Source organism: Dendrobates tinctorius, unplaced genomic scaffold (genome assembly GCF_039654945.1).
Source record: "Dendrobates tinctorius isolate UK_male_01 unplaced genomic scaffold, ASM3965494v1 ptg000062l, whole genome shotgun sequence".
Lineage (NCBI taxonomy): Eukaryota > Metazoa > Chordata > Amphibia > Anura > Dendrobatidae > Dendrobates > Dendrobates tinctorius.
This window is the reverse complement of record NW_027361730.1, coordinates 37,185,895-37,209,525: the sequence shown is the minus strand read 5'-3', so window position 1 is coordinate 37,209,525 and position 23,631 is coordinate 37,185,895. Positions and strand designations below refer to the sequence as shown.

At 42.9% G+C, this 23,631-nt stretch overlaps 1 protein-coding gene and 1 long non-coding RNA gene across 2 annotated transcripts in view; one reads left to right on the top strand and one right to left on the bottom strand.

The window, feature by feature from the left end:
- Positions 1 to 23,631, bottom strand: part of LMAN1L (lectin, mannose binding 1 like) — a 209,796-nt gene that overhangs the window by 61,617 nt on the left and 124,548 nt on the right. Inside the window, exons 11-12 of the mRNA XM_073579548.1 lie at positions 14,700 to 14,841; positions 9,061 to 9,170 (exon numbers count right to left, since the gene is read on the bottom strand). Coding sequence (XP_073435649.1) covers positions 9,061 to 9,170; positions 14,700 to 14,841 — 252 coding nt within the window. The remainder of the gene's footprint in view (positions 1 to 9,060; positions 9,171 to 14,699; positions 14,842 to 23,631) is intronic.
- LOC141093087 (uncharacterized) overlaps positions 2,643 to 23,631 on the top strand; it is a 163,089-nt gene continuing 142,100 nt past the window's right edge. The window contains exon 1 of the long non-coding RNA XR_012232981.1: positions 2,643 to 3,193. This is a non-coding gene — a long non-coding RNA (uncharacterized lncRNA). The remainder of the gene's footprint in view (positions 3,194 to 23,631) is intronic.

Below are 23,631 nucleotides of genomic sequence, written 5' to 3'. Positions count from 1 at the left end.
TGATCCAGCTCTTCGAACTGAACTGATTGTGGATGCCAGTCCCGTGGGACTGGGTGCTATTCTAGCGCAATACAAGGATAACAATCAAAATCCTCACATCATTTCTTATGCAAGTAAGAGCTTAACAAACACTGAAAGAAAATATCCTCAACCTGAAAAAGAAAGCTTGGCAGTTGTCTGGGGATGTGAACACTTTCACTTATTTCTCTATGGAGCTCCCTTCACCATTGTCACAGATCATCAAGCACTTCTTACAATTTTTGGAAATCCCAGAGCTAAAATGCCTGCACGAATTGAAAGATGGGGCCTACGTCTACAGGACTACAACTATAAAATTGTTCACAAACCTGGAAAATACAGCAATCCGGCTGATTATCTTTCAAGACATCCTACTAATGATGATATACCTGTGCATTCCTCCATTGAAGAATACCTACGTTTTGTTACAGATCATGCCGTGCCAAAAGCACTTTCTCTTGATCAATTTATAAATGAAACAACAAAAGACAAGACACTGTGCCCTAATACAAATCATCCAAAAATCGAAGGTGGCATGAAATTCAAAAAGAAAAATTTCCTGATTCTGAGATTAATCTGAAAGAGTTAAAACTATTCTCAAACGTACGTGAGGAATTATCAGTCACTGAAGAACACCTCATTCTTCGAGGTACCAAACTAGTTGTACCTAAGACTTTGCGTAACTTAGTCATACAGATAGCACATGAAGGTCATTTAGGAATTGTTGGCACAAAGAAGTTACTCAGAGAAAAAGTGTGGTTCCCAAATATGGATCACTTGGTGGAAGAAAAGATTAGACGCTGTTCTACTTGTCAATTAATCACTCCATCATCAAACTTAGAGCCATTACAAATGTCTCCGTTACCCACTGCTGTCTGGGAGGAAGTGGCAGTCGATATATATGGACCATTGCCAAATGGCCAATACATTCTCGTAACAATTGATGAATATTCTCGATACCCTGTTATTTCATTTATCTCTTCAACATCTGCTAATAATGTCATACCAGAGCTGGACGACATTTTCTCGGCATATGGTATTCCAAAAGTGGTCAAAACAGACAATGGACCTCCATTCAATGGACATGTGTTTACACAATTTTCAGAATACTTGGGATTCAATCACAGGAAAATCACACCTTGCTGGCCGCAAGCCAATCGAATTGTGGAACGTTTTATGCGCACTCTGGGGAAACGTATCAAGGCAGCGAGTCTGGAGCACATCCCACTGAAACAGTCATTATACAAATTCATGCGTAATTACCGCAATACGCCACACTCCACTACTAATGCTGCTCCAGCTCATTTAATGTTCAGCAGAACCCTGCGTATACGTCTCCCTGATGTGACCAGCCATCCCCGACCGAGTGACTCCTCAGTGAGATCCACAGATTTCTCCAACAAACAAGCCATGAAACGTTATGCAGACAGAAGGCGAAGGACACAGTCAAGTGCCATCGAAAGAGGGGATGTCGTGGTGGTACGTCAAAGACCAACCAACAAGAACTCACTTGTATATGGTCCTGCAAAATATTATGTTACCAAAAGGAAAGGCAGCATGATCACAGCTGAACGAGATGGACACTCCATAACGCGAAATTCTTCATATTTTAAAGTCATACCGCAGAATGATGACAATGAACTCTCTTTGGTGGAAGATTTGGTATCTGATGGTGGAGAGGACCAACAAGAGGTAGCTGGTCCATCAACAATGAACTCTCTCAATGAGCCCAGACGTTATCCTACACGAGAGAGAAGAGCTCCATCGAGGCTTATTGAAGAAGTGTAACTACAATTTTGTTTGTTTTTTTTTTTTGTTCTTTGTTTCTCTGGTTTTAGAATTGAACAAATAAGACAAAACGGACATATGATTTCTTTGGACGTTTTCATGTTGTTGCATTTATCAGTAATATAGATTATTTATTAAAAAAAAAAAAAAAAAAAAAGAGGGGATGATGTAATGTATAATAATTAGATCTGTCTCTTTAAGCAAGCCAGACTTATGGGACTTGGAGGGTGGAGACAAGAGGGATGAGAAGGGAAGTTTCAGTTTTCACTTCTGGTAGCATGGGAATGCAAGTGTTATGCTGTGTGCTGGAGGACGAAGAATAAAACATATCTAAAGTTTAATACCTTGAATTCTTCATAACGTGTGGATATTACAAGGGGTATTCCGGAATCTATTTCACCAGAGAGTCTTTCAGGGTACACAAAACACCTATTCAAGACATTGGTCCTCACCTTAACAGACCTTGAGTTAAATATTGACCGTATCCACCGTCTCCCTCGCCCATGGGGGATTTCTCAAGACAGGCCTAGGGACACCATTCTCAGAGTCCATTTTTTCAGCACCAAGGAGAAAATATTGAGGGCTATTTGAGACAGGGGTTCCTTTCCAGACCCTTATGGAAATATAAAGGTTTTCTCTGACTTTTCTAAAACCACGATGGACGCTCGCAGGTCTTTTAAAGATACTACCACAAAACTCAGGTAACTCAAAGTCCCCTACAGGTGGGGCTTTCCCACTAAACTGATTATTTGGTATCACGATAAAAATCACATTATCAAAACCCCTCAGGAGGGTCAGTGGTTCCTGGAGGAACCAGCTTTCAGGGATAAAGATTAGGAATTGAGATGTTGTCTGTTGCGTCTGTTGCTCTTTAATAACTATCTTTGGTCCTATATGCTTTTTTAGTTAGTACAATATACCTCTAAACACATGATGTCCTTCCGGGATCTCGGCCACATATTTCTAATTTTGCCCCCAAATTAAGGTGAGACTTCAGCTGTATTTAAGTCCGCCAGGAGAACTCTTGCTACTTTATATTTTTTTTTTTTTTAGGATAGCTCTCCTTTTCCTCTTAGGTCTGACTTTTTAGGCAAGTTTGCCTATCTGTTTCCTGTTTTTTTTTGTTTTTTTTTTGTTTTTTTTATTGTTAACCTGCTGTTTCCCTTTTAGGAGTGTTACACAGATTTTATCTTACAATGTCAGGGGTCTCAATAGCCCCCATAAGAGATTTGCAATATGGAAGGAGATCAATCACATTCACGCTGATATTGTTTGTTTACAGGAGGTTAAGATGGCAGTTGACCACCAACCATATTTCCAGCATAAAAAATACCCTCATCAATTCAAATCCTTAGGTCCTTCTAAGAAAGCTGGAGTCATTACTTTGGTAAGTGGAGATGTTCCGTTCAAACTGCTCAGTGAGGTTACTGATTCCTTGGGGAGATATCACATCCTTGTTTGTCTCCTCAATAATAGGCTCTGCACGGTAGTGAACACCTATGTTCCCAATAAAAGACAAATTTCTTTCTTAAATAAACTCCAAAAGAAAATTAACAAAATGAAATCCGGGGAACTTGTCCTAGTTGGAGACTTTAACATAATACCCGACAGCAGCTTGGATTCTACCTCATCGGTCAGGTACAAGGCCCCAGTACTAAAAAATTTGCTTCTTCAAAATGAATACTACGACACATTTCGCTGCCTTAATGCGTCTTCAAGGGAATACACTCACTATTCGGATGTCCATATGACATCCTCACGAATTGATCTGATTCTTACAAATATTTTAACATTAACCAAGTTTCAAAGTATTAAAATCTTGAATAAGTCATTAACTGATCATTCCCCGGTCTTAGCACAATTCACACTAGGCCCATCCCAGAGAATACCCATCTCTGGAAAAACAACCCATCACTTTTTAAAATACCTGAGTTTAGACAAGAGATTGAAAATCATATTGCCAGCTTCTTCAATGAAAACCAATCAGAGGAAATTGATATTTTTACACTATGGAACGCCCACAAGGCTGTATTACGGGGAAATCTCATCCAGACTTCCTCAAGGTATAAAAAGAAAAACAGAGAAAAAATTGCCACATTGCAAAAACAGATCAATGAGAGAGAGGAACAACAAAACAATCTGACACTTCCTTCCCCTGCCCTTCAAGGGGAAATCTTAAAACTTAGACAAAGCCTAAGACTCAAAATTACCCAAGAATACGAGACCGTAATGAAGGCCTCAAAATTTAAGAATTATACACAATAGAACAGACTCATCAGATACATGATGGCGAAACTAAAAAGGGAGAGAGTTAACAGAAGGATAAACAAGATTGTCTCCCACTCGGGCAAACCCAAAACACACCCTAAAGATATTACCAACTCATTCGCAGAATTTTACCAGCGTTTGTATAATCTTAAAGACAACCCTGGGGCCCCTGTTGTAAACCACGAATCTATTAATAATTTCCTGGCGGACATCAACCTTCCCAGGTTGACTCAATCAGACTTGGAGCAAATTGACAACCCCTTCTTGGAAGAGGAATTATTGTCCGTTATCAATAAATTAAAAACCCAAAGATCCCCAGGATCGGATGGTTTTTCCTCCGAATATTTCAGGACCTTTTCTAAAGCCTTGATCCCACATATGGTCTCAGTATTTAATGCAGCGTCCTCTCAGGGCTCCTTCCCAAAAGAGATGCTGGAAGCTGCAATTGTTCTGATTCCGAAAGCGGGGGGGGGACCCGGAGAGGATGAAAAATTACAGGCCAATATTACTCACAAACAATGACATTAAAATTTATTCTAAATTACTTGCCGAACTGTTAAAAAATATACTCCCTCGATTGCTCTCCGATGACCAGATTGGCTTTGTAGAGGGACGTCAGGCGGCGGATGGAACGAGGAGAGTTTTGAATTTACTTACCAGGGCAAATCTATCCAATACTAGATTGGCGTTTCTGGCGTTGGATGCAGAAAAGGCCTTTGACAGGCTGAATCGGTCTTACCTGGAAGCAACTTTAACTAAATTTGGTTTTAGCCAAGGATTCTTGTCATCGGTCTTTGCGTTATATTCTGCCCCCACTGCCAGAATTTATGTTAATAATTGCCTCTCAAACCCGTTCCCCATTTTGAACGGAACAAGACAGGGGTGCCCTTTGTCACCCTTGCTCTTTGTATTAGCGATAGGGTGATGGTTGTGAAATCCATCATTCTGCCCAAAATACTATATTTTTTTCGGACGCTCCCGATCACTCACCCATTTCAATCCATACACTTACGTAGGAAGGAAGGAACATCCCCACGCTGCCGCAAGAAGAAGTCCAAAAATTGTAGAGGTATCAGCATGGTTTATTCTACACGTTTCAGGGTTCAGGTGACCCCTTCATCAGGACATACCACAAATATTGACAATATTTGTGGTATGTCCTGATGAAGGGGTCACCTGAACCCTGAAACGTGTAGAATAAACCACGCTGATACCTCTACAATTTTTGGAATTCTTCTTGCGGCAGCGCGGGGATGATCCTTCCTTCCTACCTAAGTGTATGCTTCAACCAGGTCGGCACTGACCTGTGGATCTGCAGCAGCCGCCATTAATATATATCTTTCCTTCACTCTCACCAGGTGAGTAGTTCTCTTGGTGGGCAACTCTGTGTAATGCTTGATAAGACCCTATTTGCGCTTTTGTGTCTCCCTCTTTTCTCTGATTTCAATCCATACAAAATTTGCAAAACCTGCTAAAATAATTCATGTGGAATGACAGGAGACCTAGAGTGTCGGCAGAAATTCTATATCAACATAAGAGCAGAGGAGGTACGAGCATGCCTAACCTGCATGCATACCACTCGGCCTTATTAATTAAGCAGAGCTGGTATTGGCTCAACAATAAACAAAAATTTCCAGCTTGGTTTTACCTGTCATAAGTAAATTTGTCTCTCTAAAAGAGTTGCTTTTCTACTTCTTGTTTCAAGAGCCTCGAAAGGCATCTTCCCATCCTATTTTCAGTCCCATCATTTCTGCATGGAGATCACTGATCAAATCATATAAAAAATTTAACAAAGTTGAACAGGCCTTGAGGCTTCCGCTTTATGTAGTGGCTTTAATATTTGACTTCCCTCTCTCAGAAATCTGGAGTAATTTAGGTATTAAAAAAATAAAAAACATAGACAATGGGTCTAATTTTCTCACATTCAGCGAAATAAAAGCAAAATATAATGTCCCTTCCTCTGAATTTATCCCTTACTTAATGCTGAAAGATAAGGTACAAAAAATCCTATTAGGCAAACCATTTAATTATGAAATTGTGTCTTCACTGCTGTGCAGCCTAAATAATAAAAATACCTGGAGCTTAAGGAATATATACTCCTCTTTCAACAGAGAGGTACTCTCTTGCAAGAACATATATTTAAGGAGATGGGAGACCGACCTTGGGACTGTTGTTCCGATTGAGCAATGGTACATCAACATAAAAAATACGTATAAATCTACCATATCATTGACTCTTCACGAGTCTTATTTCAAACTACTTACCAGGTGGTAGCTCACGCCTATCAGACTCTCCCACATTAACCAGGCCCACTCCCCCATTGTTGGAGAGGATGCGGACAACAGGGGAATCTTTACCACATCTTTTGGTGTTGCTTGAAACTAAAACGCCTGTGGCTCCAGGTTTCTCGTCATAATGACCCCTTTACAGACAATTTTACCCTGACTCCCCAAAAATCATTGCTTTCTTTGGACTTGGATCAATTACACCCGTTGGTGAGACAGGTAGTTATTCATATCCTTTTGGTAGTTACAAATAACTTGGCTTACTTTTGGAAGAAGCCTGACCTAAATTTTCTGATATCCTAGACAAAATCTACCAACATAATGCTATCGAATGGAGGTTTGCAGTTAGTAACAATAATATTCTCGCCAATACTAATAAGTGGAATGTCTGGAACAGTAAATTTAGACAAGTTTAAATTTCTCTCATGCACCTCCTTAAGTGATTGGACTAGACCGAATTCTTGTATCTCCTCCTTAAAGGTTCAGCATTATTGTGCCTCTTATTTACATTAGTATTTTGTATACTTATTAAAGGGGTTGTCTGGGTTTTTCACATAATCTCAGTGCATATCTGGGCTGCAGAATGTTGACAATAAGTAATTTACCTTCTGTGGCCAGTCTGCACGGTTTCCAAGATATGATCTCTTGCTTGCTTGTAAGAAAAACGTCCAGGGGGGTGTGTTCTGGCATTGAAATGAGAACTGGTCGTTTCCTCCTCACTAGTTTCACTTTCCATAGATCACTGTTCAGCATGTGTCTGGGGGAGGAGCAGCTGCTGTCTGCACTGAGGCTGCTAGAGGGGGAGGATTTGTTACTGTGTGAGGAAAGCTAGGCTTCTTCATGTGGTCGGGGAGGGCCTGCTGCTATGGAGGGTGGGGTTGTTGCTATAGAGGGCATGTTTTTAGTAGAGTAGGAGGAAATGACCAGTTCTCATTTCAATGCCAGAACACACCCCCCCGGACGTTTTTCTTACAAGCAAGAGATCATATCTTGGAAACCGTGCAGACTGGCCACAGAAGGTAAATTACTTATTGTCAACATTCTGCAGCCCAGATATGCACTGAGATTATGTGAAAAGCCCGGACAACCCCTTTAATGTATGCTTTGTTACAAGGGTTCTCTATTTTTTATTACACCTTCCTATGTACATTTACCCTTTTCCCCTCCCTTTTTCTTGTTCCCCCTCCCTATCCACCTCCCAGTTTTATAAAAACTTTAATAAAAATATTTAAATACAAAAATAATTTTGGCCAAAACAAAAGCTGCTGGCTATGTATGTGTTATGGTGTCTGCTGGGAACTGTTAATATCAGATTGGCAAGGACGTGGTGCAGAAGATGAGTTTTTTCAAGAGTGGACGGTGGGACTGTGGAAGGTTTGAGGTGTGGAGGCGGAGCTGGGGTAGAGCCTGGGTGGAGTCTCAAGGGGGCCCAAAAATCTTGCCAGTATGGGGCCGTGAAGTTCCTAGTGGCAGCCCTGAGACTAAGTATCCCATTTATTATATCAATCCAACTACATAACATTCTACTACATTAGTCTTACTACACTGTGTTCCTACTCAGCAGGAAAAGACCGATAGGTTGTTCTATGTGTGATCACCTGTATCAATTATATAGCTGCATCCTCAAATATAGGAATTTACTCTCAAACCATGTTCACACCTTCAGGATGTTGTCAGAATTTAGTCATACTTTACACACCTAAATCTTGACAGAATCTGACGCCATCCCACCAGCAATGTGTGTGTGATATACAATTTTTCAATAATTGCAGAGGATTCTGCACAAAATCCGCAGATTCCACAAACAACATTGATTTACGTCCTTTGAATTACAAAAGTGCTGATCCAGGTCCAGATTTGCTGACAAATTTGCATTATAAAATACAAAAAATACCAATTTTAGCTACTGACTTTTTGAAAAATCTATGGTAGATTTGCCTATGGCAAGGTTTGTGCCTTATGAATATGATCTAAGGCCTATACAATATTGATGGAACTTACCAAAGTTCTAATATTCTCATTTCATGAATCACCTTGTTATGCATTTACAGTACCATTTTGTTAGACAATCTTATTTATTAACCCAATCAGTGCTGTGCTATCAGTTTATTTTCCTTTGTTGAGTTAAAAGCCATTTTGTTATCAATGAGTAAAGGCATACTGTAGCAAGGTTGTCTACACTTCAAAAAATGGTCACAATAGCATAAAAAAAAGCATTCTTGTGTCCTCTGACGAGGCTGAAGTTGGTTTCTTATTTGTCCAGTTTCTTATTCGGGGCAGAAGTTGGTTTCTTATTTGTCAGCCTCGTTTTCCTCTGCTGGTCTTTACTTTCTGGTCCTACCTTATAATTAGGAAGAGACAGATCAGCCAATCGCTGGCTACAGTGGTGATCAGCCTTAGCCAGTAATTGGCTTTAGCTGGTCACATGTTCATGTGTCAGTCAGCATCATCACTGTAGCAGGAAGTAGAGATTGGCAGGGAACAGGCAAAATCTGAATGGGCGCAGTAGGGGATCAGTGAGATGAGTATCACTTAAGCTATGCAGTATTTACTTCAGATACTATAAAAGATATAAGTCCGTGAGCATCACTTTGAAATTTCTGTTTAAAACTATCCATGAAATAAAAAGGAACTAGGACTTTGAGGTGTAAATTTAAAAAAGAATGTACCGTACTTAGAACTAAAAAAAGAAAACCCTCACCTGTAGAACATGAAAGCCACTGTGCAAACACTCTGAAGAAAGAGAAAAGTCAGGAACACCCCACTGGACAAACAGGAAGCGTGAGCATTGCTTGAGGGACATGATGTTGCCTAGAAGAAATTAAAAAAAAAAATCTGTTGGTCTCCTCGGTATTCCTAATTTTGGGTTTCTAAACAATCAGGACCAATAAATGAATATTAGGTTCCCTTTAAAGTGATAACTTATCAACAAGATCTTCCTACTCTAAAGGTACTGTCACACTAAGCGATATCGCTAGCAATATCGCTATAACTTGTGACGTTATAGCGATATTGCTAGCGATATCGCTGTGTCTGATACTTACCTACAACCGGCTCCCTCGCTGGTTATCACTGATCGCGCGAGAACGTCCTGGACCGTTTCTCATCATCAGCATCCTGCTGTGGAGACGAGAGACGCGTGGACGCAGGCGGGAGGACGTCAGGATCGCGTCTGACAGGTAAGTAGCGACCCCCGACCCCTGCGATGTCGCTGGTGAGATCTGCCTGTGTGGCAGCTCACTAGCGACCACTTAGCAATGTACCAGCGATCCTGACCGCGTCATATCACTGGTCGGGATCGCTGGTGCATCGCTAAGTGTGACAGTACCTTAACTGTAGGTAATGTAATTTAGTAACAGTTAAAATGATCCAACTGATGAAGGGAGAGATCTTTCAACTGTACTGAGCAGAAAATCACATGTGGAGCGACCAGTTAGTCACCTCTTTGACATATAGACATACAGAACTGACCACAATTTTTTAAGTTGTTTTCTCACGCAATGCTCTCTCTTGTTAAACATAGTTCCTTATATTAGGCACACCTGCTTCGGAATTGGAAATGGACTTTCTTGCCTTTTGAGTCCTTGGGTGGCTGCACAGGTTGCACCAATGATATATGTACGCCCCTGAGATGAGAGTCTTCGGTGCAACCTTAGTGAGGCAAAGATCTTGGTGCAACTGTTCACCAATTCAATTTCAATACTCCGCCCTTCCCCTGTTGGTAATTTGCAGCACTTGCTTTGGGCACTGCGTGAGCTAAAGCCCCCGTTACACACTGCGATATCGCTAGCAATATCGCTGTAAAGTCACCGATTTTGTGACGTTGCAGCGATATTGCTAGCGATATCGCTGCATGTGATACTTACCTCCGACCGGCTCCCCCCGCTGGTTATCGCTGGTCGCGCGAGAAGCTCCTGGACCATTCCTCGTTGCCCACTTCCTGCGGCGCTTCCTGCTGTGACGACGAGCGACGTGTGGAGCCGGGCGGGAGGACGCAGGATCGCCGCGTCTGACAGGTAAGTAGCGATCCCCGTCCCCAGCGATGTCGCTGGTGAGATCTGCCTGTGTGGCAGCTCACTAGCGACCACCTAGCGATGCACCAGCGATCCTGACCGCGTCATATCGCTAGTCGGGATCGCTGGTGCATCGCTAGGTGTAACGGTACCCTAACTCCCCAGCCCTGCGCATACTGACACTGAAGAGGCCAAGTGATTACATACACAATCTTAGAGTGCAGGGGCTGAGTTCTCATCCTTTTCTGCCGTATAGCAGCCATTTGCTACACGCAGTATAAGACTGCAGCATGCAGCCACTATACACAGGAGAGGGAAAAACAAGAGAAGGGAAATGGTTTGGCGCCATCAATGAAAATGTAAGGAGATAAAATGCCGCTTCTTACACAGCTGAAGCAATAGTATATAGTGGTGCTCTGCATTAGGCTATGTGCAGACGCTGCGGATTGGTCTGCGGATTTGTATCTACAGAAACACAGGTAAAATGACCTGCGGTTTTACCTGCGGATTAGGCTGCGGTTTATCACCTCTACAATGGAGGAGATGGTAAACCACAGCAGAATCCGCACAAAAGAAATGACATGTCATCTCTTTCTGCGGATTCAAAACCGCAGCTTTTCCGCAGTTAAAAATCCGCAGCATGTGCACAGCAGATTGTAAATCACATAGATTTACATGCTACTGTACACTGTCTGCAGAACTGCTGCAGATCCGCAGCGGCCAAAACCGCAGCGGATCCGCAGCAAAAACCGCAGCGTGTGCACATAGCTTTAAGTTCACTGAGTGTAAAGACCAGATGTTATATGATGCTATGAAGAAAGAATTAAGGGGCCCTCACCATATGTATTAAAATGTATGCACTTATTGAAGTCCTTTAAAACACACAGGCAGTATTGGATCTTGCAGTGTGCAGTAAGACAATGTACGTTTTGTGTGTTAATACTGTCACGGGTTTACCGCAACAGAGAGCAGCGTCTGATTTCTCTTAACCCTGCACTGATTAGAAACACTTCACCTTTATATTAAATGGTGCAAGTTTCTTTTTTCAGTGCAGGGGTTAATCTGCACAGTTGAGAGCTCCTGGAAGCTTTCCTGCAAGGCTCAGCTGTGCACTGTTGGTCACTCCCATCTCCTGTATAATCTGGGCCCTGGCAAGCAGTCATTGTCAGATCTAGCTTATGCTACATGGATGGAGGTTGTTATTGGAGAAGGCATTTGGTGGATTTATCGGTGACTGTTGCTAGGTTTTGAGTGTGTGATAATACCCTTTCTTCTCCTGCTTTGGTTTTACCCCCTCACCCTCTTCCCGGTGCATTACTCTGTTATGTGTGTATATTTGTAAGTTTGGTATTTTTTGTTATCCCTTTTCGTATTAGTTTGTTAGTATGGTTGGTGTATTACAGTACACTACTACTTGTGCCTTCCCTGGGTGAGAGAAGGGTACAGACTGAGCGCGGATTCAGGAGCTAAGGCAAGGTACATGGCCCCGGCGTCTTCACCATCAGAAGTAATCCGGGGAACAGGGCGAGCTAGGGCGCCCCTAGTGTTAGGAACAGGGAAGGAGCCTAACAAGAGTTGTGACAAATAACAGACTGTATTATTTAATTGAAAACAAAGTAGAAAAAATACAGAACAAATATTTGTATAAGATCACAATAAAACAGATAAGTCATTCTTATCATTTAATTACAATAGGCCTTGTGCATTGGAAGTAATAATCCACCTTGCCTGTTTTTGGAGTAGAAATTTGTAACTATCTCCTCATCTTTCATTTAAGTTAACTATTTCAAGTTCTAGAGAAGGAGACCGCTGCTCATCGGAGGAGAGCCTTCCAAATGGAGGCAGTCTGGCACGCTGAGGAAAATCCATTGTCTCTAAACCTAGAGGACTTGTCCGTCACACCCCATGGCTGCCAGGGTGGGTCAGCTTAAAAGATAGTCTTTTCTTTTCCTGGGGTACTGAAGGATTTATTTGGACAGTGAGGGCCATCCCCAAAGAGAACTGATGAAACTGATGTGTCCTCTACTTACTGTAAGGGTGTCTGGGCTTGGACTGTGGGAGCAAAATGCTTTTGATGCCAGAGGTGTCCAAAATGATCTTTTGAAAGCATGGAACGCATTCCACATCTTAAGCCACATAATTTGATGGATAGACACCAAATTGCTTGAGGTTTATGCAGAACAACCAGCAGCTTCCAAAGAAGCCTAGCCAACTTACTTGTTGATCTCGTCAGCCTTGCCAATTCATCAATTCAGGTCTCTTAAAGAACATTTTCCCGGTGGAGAAGGTTGGTCACATGGCCGTGCCTGCGGCTTCAAAGGTATACTTGGCAAAACGACTTGACATATTTGTCCATAGGGTGCTTTTAGAGATTCCTTTAGGAAGGACTGTGGTTCTCAATAACAGAGACCGGGAAAACGGTCACCACATGTTCCGCTTGGAAAGGATACAATATCAGAATGCGCTTCCATTTGTAAAAGCATTTGTCTGGGCGCTCCTTGTTTAGCACCCCAACAAACTCCTTCTGGATGGAGAAACATTTATACGCACAACTAACTCTCCTGAAGAACCCCTGTCTCTGTTGAAGAAGAGAAGTCAGCCATTCTTTCTTTTAAAAATTAGATTACTGTCTAAAAAAAACCTGTGAATCATCTTAGTTTGACTGTCCGGTCAGAGTCCAAATTTGACCTCTGCAGAAAATGGGCTTTAGGGGATAGGGAGTCTGATAAAGAACAGATCAATGGAGTTGCGAAGACACAGGGAGACCTGGAATATTAACTCACCTGAGGCCACTTAGACTGCTTATGCAATCTACCATGTTGGTGTAGGGTAGTTGATGGGTCTCATTCACTCTGGGCAGTGGCTAGAGTATCAGAGGTGGGAATGAACCTAGGTAGAAGTTCCACGATGGCAACCCACATTTCATGGGAAGGGGGCTCTCTACGTGGGCTGTGGGTAACTCCTGAGGGGGAATCGGCTGAGGAAATTAGTTATTGTCTCTTGAGTTCAGACGTGATAGGAGATAGAGAAGGCACAGAGATAAAGAAAACAGAAAAAATAGTGCATGTCAAGATTGAAAGAGAACTGGTGGGATACCACTAGTGTCAGTTCCCCGGCAGACAGACAGCCTACCCGGTCCTACCTAGATAGGTGTCCATGCTCTGCGGAATGTGACTGAAAAAACAGAGCTGAGAGCCAGTGCTATGTAGTGAGACAGATTGGCAGCCTCTGGTGTGGTAGGCTACTTCCTTTGAGAGCTTCATCCATAGAGCATGAAGATGACGTTCCCAGTGAAAAAGTAAAGAATAAGGAGTTTTAGAATAGCCTGAGTTCAGAAAGAAAGCCTGCATGAGCCTGATGGCCTAAGAAAAAATAGGGCGTGATCTGTTGGGATCCGGTTAAGTTGCAAATAAAGCTGGGGATTAAATTAGAATCCCAGCCCCACTTGAGAACCAGGTGTTCTGAGGGGAATGACGGATCTGGCTGGAGTGGATGCTGATGGGTGACAATGGGATTGGACAGGGAGCAGTGCAGCTCCATAAGCCATGGTAATGCTGTAAGGTGGCCAGGGTGGTAGCCATGGCAACAAACTGTGATAGTCCCACACCCTGGCACCCCACAGATGAAAAACACAATGCCTTCTGTCACGTGTGTGGGGTGTGCAGTAGAGTAGTCACTGTAGTTGCTGAAGTCCCTTCGATCCTCATCACTTCAGCCTCAGGTTCCCAGGTTCCATTAAACACGGCAGAGCCACAGTCCTTTTTCAACAGTTCAACTTTACTAATAACATAAGCACACATCACTTTGGCAGTACAGTTCACACAAAGCCAAATATCCTGAATTTTCCCTGCCTTCCAGGCAGACTCCCTACTCACTGTATTCCTCCTCTTTCTTTCCTCGTTCCTTCTCTGACGTCTCCTTGAACACTCCGTGTCCCGATCATTTTTCTTTGTACCTGCTCTTCGAGTAACTTCTCTGGAGAAATGTCCCATCTGCACTTTACATGTCACCAGCTCCCTGACACTCCCTCATCTGGTTGCATTAAGAAGAGATGCTGGGAACGCCATCTCAGCTGCTCCCGTCCCAGTTTTAGACCCCGAATCCTTCCTGGGGATGATTCCGTTGAGCTGGTGCCAGCTTTTACTATTCATATCCAAAGTGTGAATGATAAATGTATGATTGCTGAGAGTCCAGCTGCTGAGACCCCCATCCATTGCACAATTTACATAGTTCAGAATAAAGAAATAAGATAAATTGTGTAAACTGTGAGGTCTCACCTTGTTCACAAAAGTATAGTTACTAGCATTATTTACAATACAAGTCTTACCGGACTTTTCACAAGGCTTTGCAGGCTTTTCCTAATATTGCGGAAATCATCCTTCACCTCACTGACATTCTTTGAACTATGGGGGATGCTGTCTAACCCCTTAGGTGAAGATAAGTCCTTGGCCATTTTTTTAATGTCATTTCTGCAAATATAGTACAGATGGTATTAATATTTGTTTGTAGCATTAAAATAATACAGAACATGGATAATATAGAATGTGAAAAAGTGAATGTTTCACGACTGCATCCTTTAGCAATAATAATGATAATTGTAAGGACTATTGAAACTTTTTATTTGTCTAGTTAACTGAATGTTAAAGGATTTCCTTGTAATCAACCTGTCAATGGTCTATATAATGTTTTTTTTTTACATAAGAATGCATTAAATGTAAGTAGGTGTATTGGAGACAAAACACAATTTGCAATGCTTTCAATCACCTAAAACTAAGGAATTCAGACCTGAAATTTTTTGTATTAAGATGGTAATTATTGTTTGTAGTTCTTTAACCCCTTCACCCCCAAGGGTGGTTTGCACGTTCATGACCGGGCCAATTTTTACAATTCTGACCACTGTACCTTTATGAGGTCATAACTCTGGAACGCTTCCATGGATCCCGGTGATTCTGACATTGTTTTCTCGTGACATATTGTACTTCATGTTAGTGGTAAAATTTCATTGAAATAACTTGCGTTTATTTGTGAGAAAAACGGAAACTTGGCGAAAATTTTGAAAATTTCGCAATTTTCCAACTTTCAATTTTTATGCCCTTAAATCACAGAGATACGGCACACAAAAAACTTGATAACTAACATTTCCCACATGTTTACTTTACATCAGCACAATTTTGGAACCAAAATTTTTTTTGTTAGGAAGTTATAAGGGTTAAAAGTTGACCAGCGATTTCTCATTTTTACAACACCATTTTATTTTTAGGACCACATCACATTTGAAGCCACTTTGAGGGGTCTATATGATAGAAAATACCCAAAAGTGACACCATTCTAAAAACTGCACCCCTTAAAGTGCTCAAAACCACATTCAAGAAGTTTATTAACCCTTTAGGTGCGTCACTGGAATTTTTTTGAATATTTAAAAAAAAATGAACATCTAACTTTTTTTCATAAAAAAAATACTTCAGGTTCAATTTTTTTTATTTTACCAAGGGTAGCAGGAGAAATTGGAATGCAAAAGTTATTGTGCAATTTGTCCTGAGTACGCAGATACCTGATATGTGGGGGAGAACCACTGTTTCGGTGCATGGCAGAGCTCAGAATGGAAGGAGCGCCGTTTGACTTTTTCAATGCAAAATTGGCTGGAATTCAGATTGGACGCCATGTCACGTTTGGAGAGTCCCTGATGTACCTAAACAGTGGAAACCCCCTACAAGTGACCCCATTTTGGAAACTAGACCCCCCAAGGAACTTATCTAGATATGTGGTGAGAACTTTGAACCCACAAGGGCTTTACAGAAGTTTATAACGTACAGCGGTACAATTAAAAAATCATATTTTTTCCACAAAAATGATCTTTTCATCCCAATTTTTATTTTCCCAAGGGTAACAGGACCCTAAAAGTTATTGTGCAATTTGTCCTGAGTACGCTGATACCCCACATGTGGGGGTAAACCACTATTTGGGCGCATGGCAGAGCTCGGAAGGGAAGCAGCGCCATTTGACGTTTTTGGCTGGAATTGAGATCGGACACCATGTCGCGTTTGGAAAACCCCTGATGTACCAAAACAGTGGAAACCCCCCACAAATGACACCATTTTGGAAACTAGACCCCCTAAGGAACTTATCTAGATGTGTGGTGAGAACTTTGAACCCCCATGGGCTTCACAGAAGTTTATAACATAAAGTCATACAATTAAAAAATCATATTTTTTCCACAAAAATGATCTTTTCACCCTCAATTCTTATTTTTCCAAGGGTAACAGGACCCTAACAGTTATTGTGCAAATTGTCCTGAGTACGCTGATATCCCACATGTGGGGATAAAACACTATTTGGGCACATGGCAGAGCTCGGAAGGGAAGCAGCGCCATTTGACGTTTTTGGCTGGAATTGAGATCGGACACCATGTCGCGTTTGGAAAACCCCTGATGTACCAAAACAGTGGAAACCCCCCACAAATGACACCATTTTGGAAACTAGACCCCCTAAGGAACTTATCTAGATGTGTGGTGAGAACTTTGAACCCCCATGGGCTTCACAGAAGTTTATAACATAAAGCCATACAATTAAAAAATCATATTTTTTCCAGAAAAATGATCTTTTCACCCTCAATTCTTATTTTTCCAAGGGTAACAGGACTGTAAAAGTTATTGTGCAATTTGTCCTGAGTACGCTGATACCCCACATGTGGGGGTAAACTACTATTTGGGCGCATGGCAGAGCTCGGAAGGGAAGCAGCGCCATTTGACGTTTTTGGCTGGAATTGAGATCGGACACCATGTCGCGTTTGGAAAACTCCTGATGTACCAAAACAGTGGAAACCCCCCACAAATGACACCATTTTGGAAACTAGACCCCCTAAGGAACTTATCTAGATGTGTGGTGAGCACTTTGACCCCCCCAGTGCTTCACAGAAGTTTATAATGCCCGGGCGTGAAAATAAAAAATTCGTATTTTTTCCACAAACATGATCTTTTAGTCACCATTTTTTTATTTTCCCAAGGGTACCAGGAGAAATTGGACCCCAAAAGTTGTTGTCCAATTTGTCCTGAGTATGCTGATACCCCATATGTGGGAGAAAACTACTGTATGGGCACACGTCGGGGCTCGGAAGGGAAGTAGTGACGTTTTGGAATGCAGACTTTGATGGAATGGTCTGCGGGTGTCATGTTGCCTTTGGAGAGCCCCTAATGTACCTAAACAGTGGAAACCCCCCACAAATGACACCATTTTGTAAACTAGACCCCCCAAGGAACTTATCTAGATGTGTGGTGAGCACTTTGAACCCCCCAGTGCTTCACAGAAGTTTATAACGCCCGGGCGTGAAAATAAAAAATTCGTATTTTTTCCACAAACATGATCTTTTAGTCACCATTTTTTTATTTTCCCAAGGGTACCAGGAGAAATTGGACCCCAAAAGTTGTTGTCCAATTTGTCCTGAGTATGCTGATACCCCATATGTGGGAGAAAACTACTGTATGGGCACACGTCGGGGCTCGGAAGGGAAGTAGTGACGTTTTGGAATGCAGACTTTGATGGAATGGTCTGCGGGTGTCATGTTGCCTTTGGAGAGCCCCTAATGTACCTAAACAGTGGAAACCCCCCACAAATGACCCCATTTTGAAAACTAGACCCACTAAGGAACTTATCTAGATGTGAGGTGAGCACTTTGAACCCCCAAGGGCTTCACAGAAGTTTATAATGTCAGGGCATGAAAATAAAAAAATCGTATTTTTTCCAGAAACATGATCAATTAGTCCCCAATTTTTTCATTTTCCCAAAGGTAACAGGAGAAATTGGACCCCCAAAAGTTGTTGTCCAATTTGGCCTGAGTACGCTGACACCCCATATGTGGGAGAAAACTACTGTATGTACACACGTTGGGGCTTGAAAGGGAAGCAGTGACGTTTTGGAATGCAGACTTTGATGGAATGGTCTGCGGGTGTCATGTGCGTTTGGAGAGCCCCTGATGTACCTAAACTATTGAAACTCCCCACAAGTGACCCCATTTTGGACACTAGACCCCCCACGGAACTTATCTAGATGTGTGGTGAGCACTTTGAACCCCCAAGTGCTTCACAGAAGTTTATAACACTCGGACGTGAAAATAAAAAAATCATTTTTTTCCACAAAAATGATATTTTTGCCCCCAATTTTTTATTTTCCTAAGGGTAACAGGAGAAATTGGACCCCAAAAATTGTTTTGCAATTTGTCCTGAGTAGGCTGATACCCTACATGTGGGGGTAAAACACTGTTTGGGCGCATGGCAGAGCTTGGAAGGGAAGGAGCACCATTTGACTTTTTCAACTCAGAATTGGCTGGAATTGAGATCAGATGCCATGTTGCATTTGGAGAGCCCTTGATGTGCCCAAACAGTGGAAACCCCCCAATTATAACTCCAACCCTAACCCCAACACACCCCTAACCCTAATCTGAGCCCTAACCCTAGCCCTAACCCTAACCCTAGCCCTAACCCTAATGGGAAAATGGAGATAAATACTTTTTTTTTATTTTATTATTTTTCCCTAACTAAGGGGGTGATGACGGGGGGTTTGATTTACTATTTATGGCGGTTTTTATATTTGGCAGCTGTCGCACGCTAAAAGACGCTTTTTATTGTAAAAATAGTTTTTGCATCACCACATATTGAGAGCTATAATTTTTCCGTATTTTGACCCACCGAGTCATGTGAGGTCTTATTTTTTGCGGGACGAGTTGACGTTTTTATTGGTACCATTTTCGGGCACGTGACTTTTTTGATCGCTTTTTATTCCTATTTTTGGGACGCAGAATGAACAAAAACCAGCGTTTCATGAATTTCTTTTGGGGGGGTGCGTTTACACCGTTCCGCGTGCGGTAAAATTGATAAAGCGGTTTTATTCTTCGGGTCAGTACGGTTACAGCGATACCTCATTTATGTCATTTTTTTATGTTTTTGTCGGTTTTATGCAATGAAAACTATTTTATATAAAAAATAATTATTTTTGCATCGCTTTATTCTGCGAGCTATAACTTTTTTATTTTTTCGCTGATGATGCTGTGTGGTGGCTCGTTTTTTGCGGGACAAGATGACGTTTTCAGCGGTACCATGGATATTTATATGCGTCTTTTTGATCGCGCGTTATTACACTTTTTGTTTGGCGGTATGATAATAAATCATTATTTTTTGCTTCGTTTTTTATTTTTATTTTTTAAGGGGTTCGCTAAAGGGGTTAACTAATGGGACAGTTTTATAGGGCGGGTCATTACGGACGCGGCGATACCTAATATGTGTACTTTTATTGTTTTTTTATTATTATTTCCAAAAAATGGATTTATTGGGGGAATATTTTTTTTTTTTTTTCTAATTTATTTGGCGATTTTTTTTTTAATTATTTTAACACTTTTTTTTTTTTTTTTTTTTTTTTACTTTATTAAATAGTCCCAGGTGGGACATCACTGTCCTGTGACAGATCGCTGATCTGTCACATCACAGATCACTGTGACAGATCAGCGATCTGACACAGGCACTGCAGAAGGCTTCCTCATGCCTGCGCTTTGCAGGCACTGAGGAAGCCAGCTTCCTCAGGCCCCCGAAGGCCCCGAGGAAGCCAGCTTCCTCAGGCCCCCGAAGGCCCCGAGGAAGCCAGCTTCCTCAGGCCCCCGAAGGCCCCCGTCGCCATCTTGGATTCGGGGGCCTGGAGGAAAGGAGCCCCCCGCAGCAGCGCTGCACATTGCGCTGCCGTGGGGGGCTCAGGGAAGCACGGAGGGAGCCCCCTCCCTGCCGATGCTTCCCTTTAACCCCCGGTACACCGCGATCATGTTTGATCGCGGTGTGCAAGGGGTTAACGTGTCGGGGGGCGATCCGTGACCGCCCCTGACACATTGTGCCGGGTGTCAGCTGTGATAATCATATGACACCCGGCCGCGATCAGCGGCGCTCGCCACGTGGGCGCCGCTGATCGCGCTAGACGTACTATCCCGTCCATGGGCATAGGGGCCCAGGTCTCATGGACGGGATAGTACGTCGGATGGCAGAAAGGGGTTAATGACTGAAATTGCACAAAATAATTGAATAATAGAAAGCCTGTGTAACTATAATGTTTCACAAGGTCAACACTAAAGTCATTTTTCAATTCACTTGTGATTCTCCCCCAAGCTCTCATGTGTAGATTCATTAGTAAGAATTATTTCTACAAAACAAACCATAGATCTGATTACACACATCTAGGAGTCACTGAGGCCTGTGGGTCAAATAATGCCCAGATACTTGGAAAGGGCAATCCAGTATATGCCAAGAAAATGCTAAGGGAAAAATCAGCGGCCCAAGAATTACCATGTCAAAACTGATTATACAGATATTGCCACCAAAGCATTATTAAGAGACTAACATTGTTTTTTCTTCGGGCTTACAGAACCCATGTAGATTACATTTTCATATATAATTGGGTGTCTACATTCATACTTATTGTTCTGTTCTTTAAATAAACCATAGGATACTTTGCTGCAGCCAGAAGGCAGAACACTATGATAATTGTGTATTACGAGTAACTACAATAAATACTAATTTATGCAGCAAGCAGAAGAGACACAGAATGGTTCCCAGCAAACAGAATGGTGTCTACGTAATGAACGGTAATTAACAACAGGAACGTTTAACTGATTGCCCTAAAGTCAAAATTTATAATAGTTAAAGGGAACATGTCATCAGAAAATTAAATCCTGAAGATTAATAGCAACACCCATACTCTCCAGTGGTGCTCAGCAGTGATATATAAAAAACAAGGCCATCTATAACCTGTCTCCTCCATGCTGTATGTCTCTGAACTAATCTCCCAATATCTTCCCTGTTGTGAGTTCATTTTCCCCTTCGTCACTGAGGTCTGGTGAACTCCCTATTCTGGTAAAGGAAGGTAATGAGCCTGATTATCAGGCACCTGAGCTTAATGATGATGACTGGCTGAGTGGAGTCACTGACTGGATATAAGGCAGCCGACGCCCCTCTGCCCTGCGGGTGATTTCTCTGTGGACTTCTAGGACACCAGTCTGATTCCTGCTCCTCTAAAGCTAAGTTTTCTGCTTTGCCTTTTTGAATTTGTGTTTTGTTTTTGTTTGCCTTGCTTTTCTGGATTCTGCCATTCTCTGCTGGGGTGAGCTGAATCTCCTTTTGCCCTTTGCTCTGTCTTCAGAATATTCCTGAGTACTGACATAGTCTTTTTGAAGCCTAGCGTCTTCAGGGCCTTTTTCACTGTCAGTCTGTTGGCTCTTATTTTCTTAGGGTTTTTCACGGATTGCAGACAGCAGCCTTCCTGTCCTTTCCTATCTAGTTAGCTTGGGCCCCGTCTTTGCTCAGTCTATCTTTCTGTCTGTGTTGCGTTCTTTCTTCTTGCTTCACCGTCATTATATGTGGGGGGCTGCCTTTTGCTTTGGGGTCTGCTCTGGGGCAGTTTAGATTTCCCTTTCTGTCTTTAGGCTATATAGTTCTCCGGCTGTGATCGAGGGGTCTAGGGCATCATAGGAACCCCCCACGGCTACTGCTAGTTGTGTTGTTAGGTTCAGGGGTCTGCAATCCGATAGCTGCCAACCTCTCTGGTTTTCTGGACTTAGCTTGCATTTCTGTTTTTGCCTCCTATGGTGACTCAATCATAACACTTCCCTCATGTAATCTCCGGTCATCCCAAGACTTCCTTCTCTCTTCCACACTTATTCGCTCCTCACCCAACCGCCTCCAAGTTTTCTCCCGAATATCTCCCATCCTCTGGAATTCTTTGCCCCAACACATCCGACTACCAACCACATTCGGAGCCTTCAGACGGAACCTGAAAACCCACTTCTTCAGGCAAGCTTACAGCCTGCAATGACCCCGCTGCCTCCTCACCACTATCCAAACTACCGCTTCACCAACACCGGAGCTGCAGCAACCCCCCAACCTACTGTCTCCTTCCCCACCATCCTATAGCATGTAAGCCTGAAAGGGCAGGGTCCTCTCCCCTCTGTATCAGTCTGTCATTGTTAGTTTGGATATCTCCTGCCGGCATCGTAGGTCGTGGACAATATCTCTGGCTCTGTTATGGAGAAACGAAAGGCAACATCTCCCGACCGTGCCGATGTATCCGGTCCCACTTGGCTTGAGTGCGCTGGAACAAAGAAACAGTCTCTATTGTGGATTCCTCTGGGATGGCGCCGAACACGGACCGCATGCACGCTCGCAGGCCGCGGCAGCATGCGAACTTCTGAAGTCTCTAGAAATGGAACAAGTCAGATTGTCTCTCACTGAGAGCGGGAAGGAGCCGTCCAGCAAGGTAGGGTCCGAGGACAGCTCAGACGGAACGCAGTCAGTTTGCAAGTCAGAACACTGGGGGATGGATGATGTGGAGTTAGCAGTCAGAGCAATGGGGAGGGAGTCAACCTTCTTGTTCTCCTGTCGCCTTCCCGCCAAATCGCCCCCGTTCCCGAGCTCAGTCCCTTTTATCTCCCCCACGCCCCCTGCTGTCCAGTGCAAAGGTCCCAAAGTGTACCGGAAACCGCTGACGCTGTCCCGGCTCATCTTCTAACACCCCCTCTCTCTTTTCACTCGCCATTCCACGGGCGAGGCATTTTGAGAAACATTAGACATTGTTTGTCTGTCTTAGTGACTTGTTGCCAAATCAACTGATCCTGGTTGTAACGATTGGGGGGTTACCCAGCCTTTGTGCGTTCGGAGTGACCTAGATTGGAAGGAATAGTGGAGTCTTCTAGTGGAGGCAAAGTTGGATCTGTACCTGCTGTAACGTTTTCTTCCTGGGTCCCATGGCCCTGACTAACAGACGTACTCTCAGATGGCTGCTCAAGACTTTCTTCTTATTCATCTTCTACTGTCACGGCAGGCACCACTTCCAGAAACTCAGGTGTTTCTTCTTCTTGTATGGGGTCCTTTGAGAAACATGGTCGGAGCATACTTCTATGTACAACTCTAGTTTGAGCATTATTTTCTCCTTCCGGATAAATCTCGTATATGGGTCCTTCTGTACCGACCCGACGCTTCACTCTGTATGGTTACTCAGCCGTTTGATCCCGGGTGGGCGTCACCACCGTAAACTTTGTGAAGCAGTCTACCATCACTAGACAGTGGTCGTATCCTTGGTGGGTCGGCCCAGTGGTCAAATAGTCGATGGTCAACAGCTCCAGGGGGGCTGCTGTCACTATGGTTTGAGCAGGTGCTCTTTGTTCTGAGGATTTGGCCAACTCACAGGCCCGACAGAGTCTGACAGCCTATTCAACCGCTGTTCTAAGCCTAGGG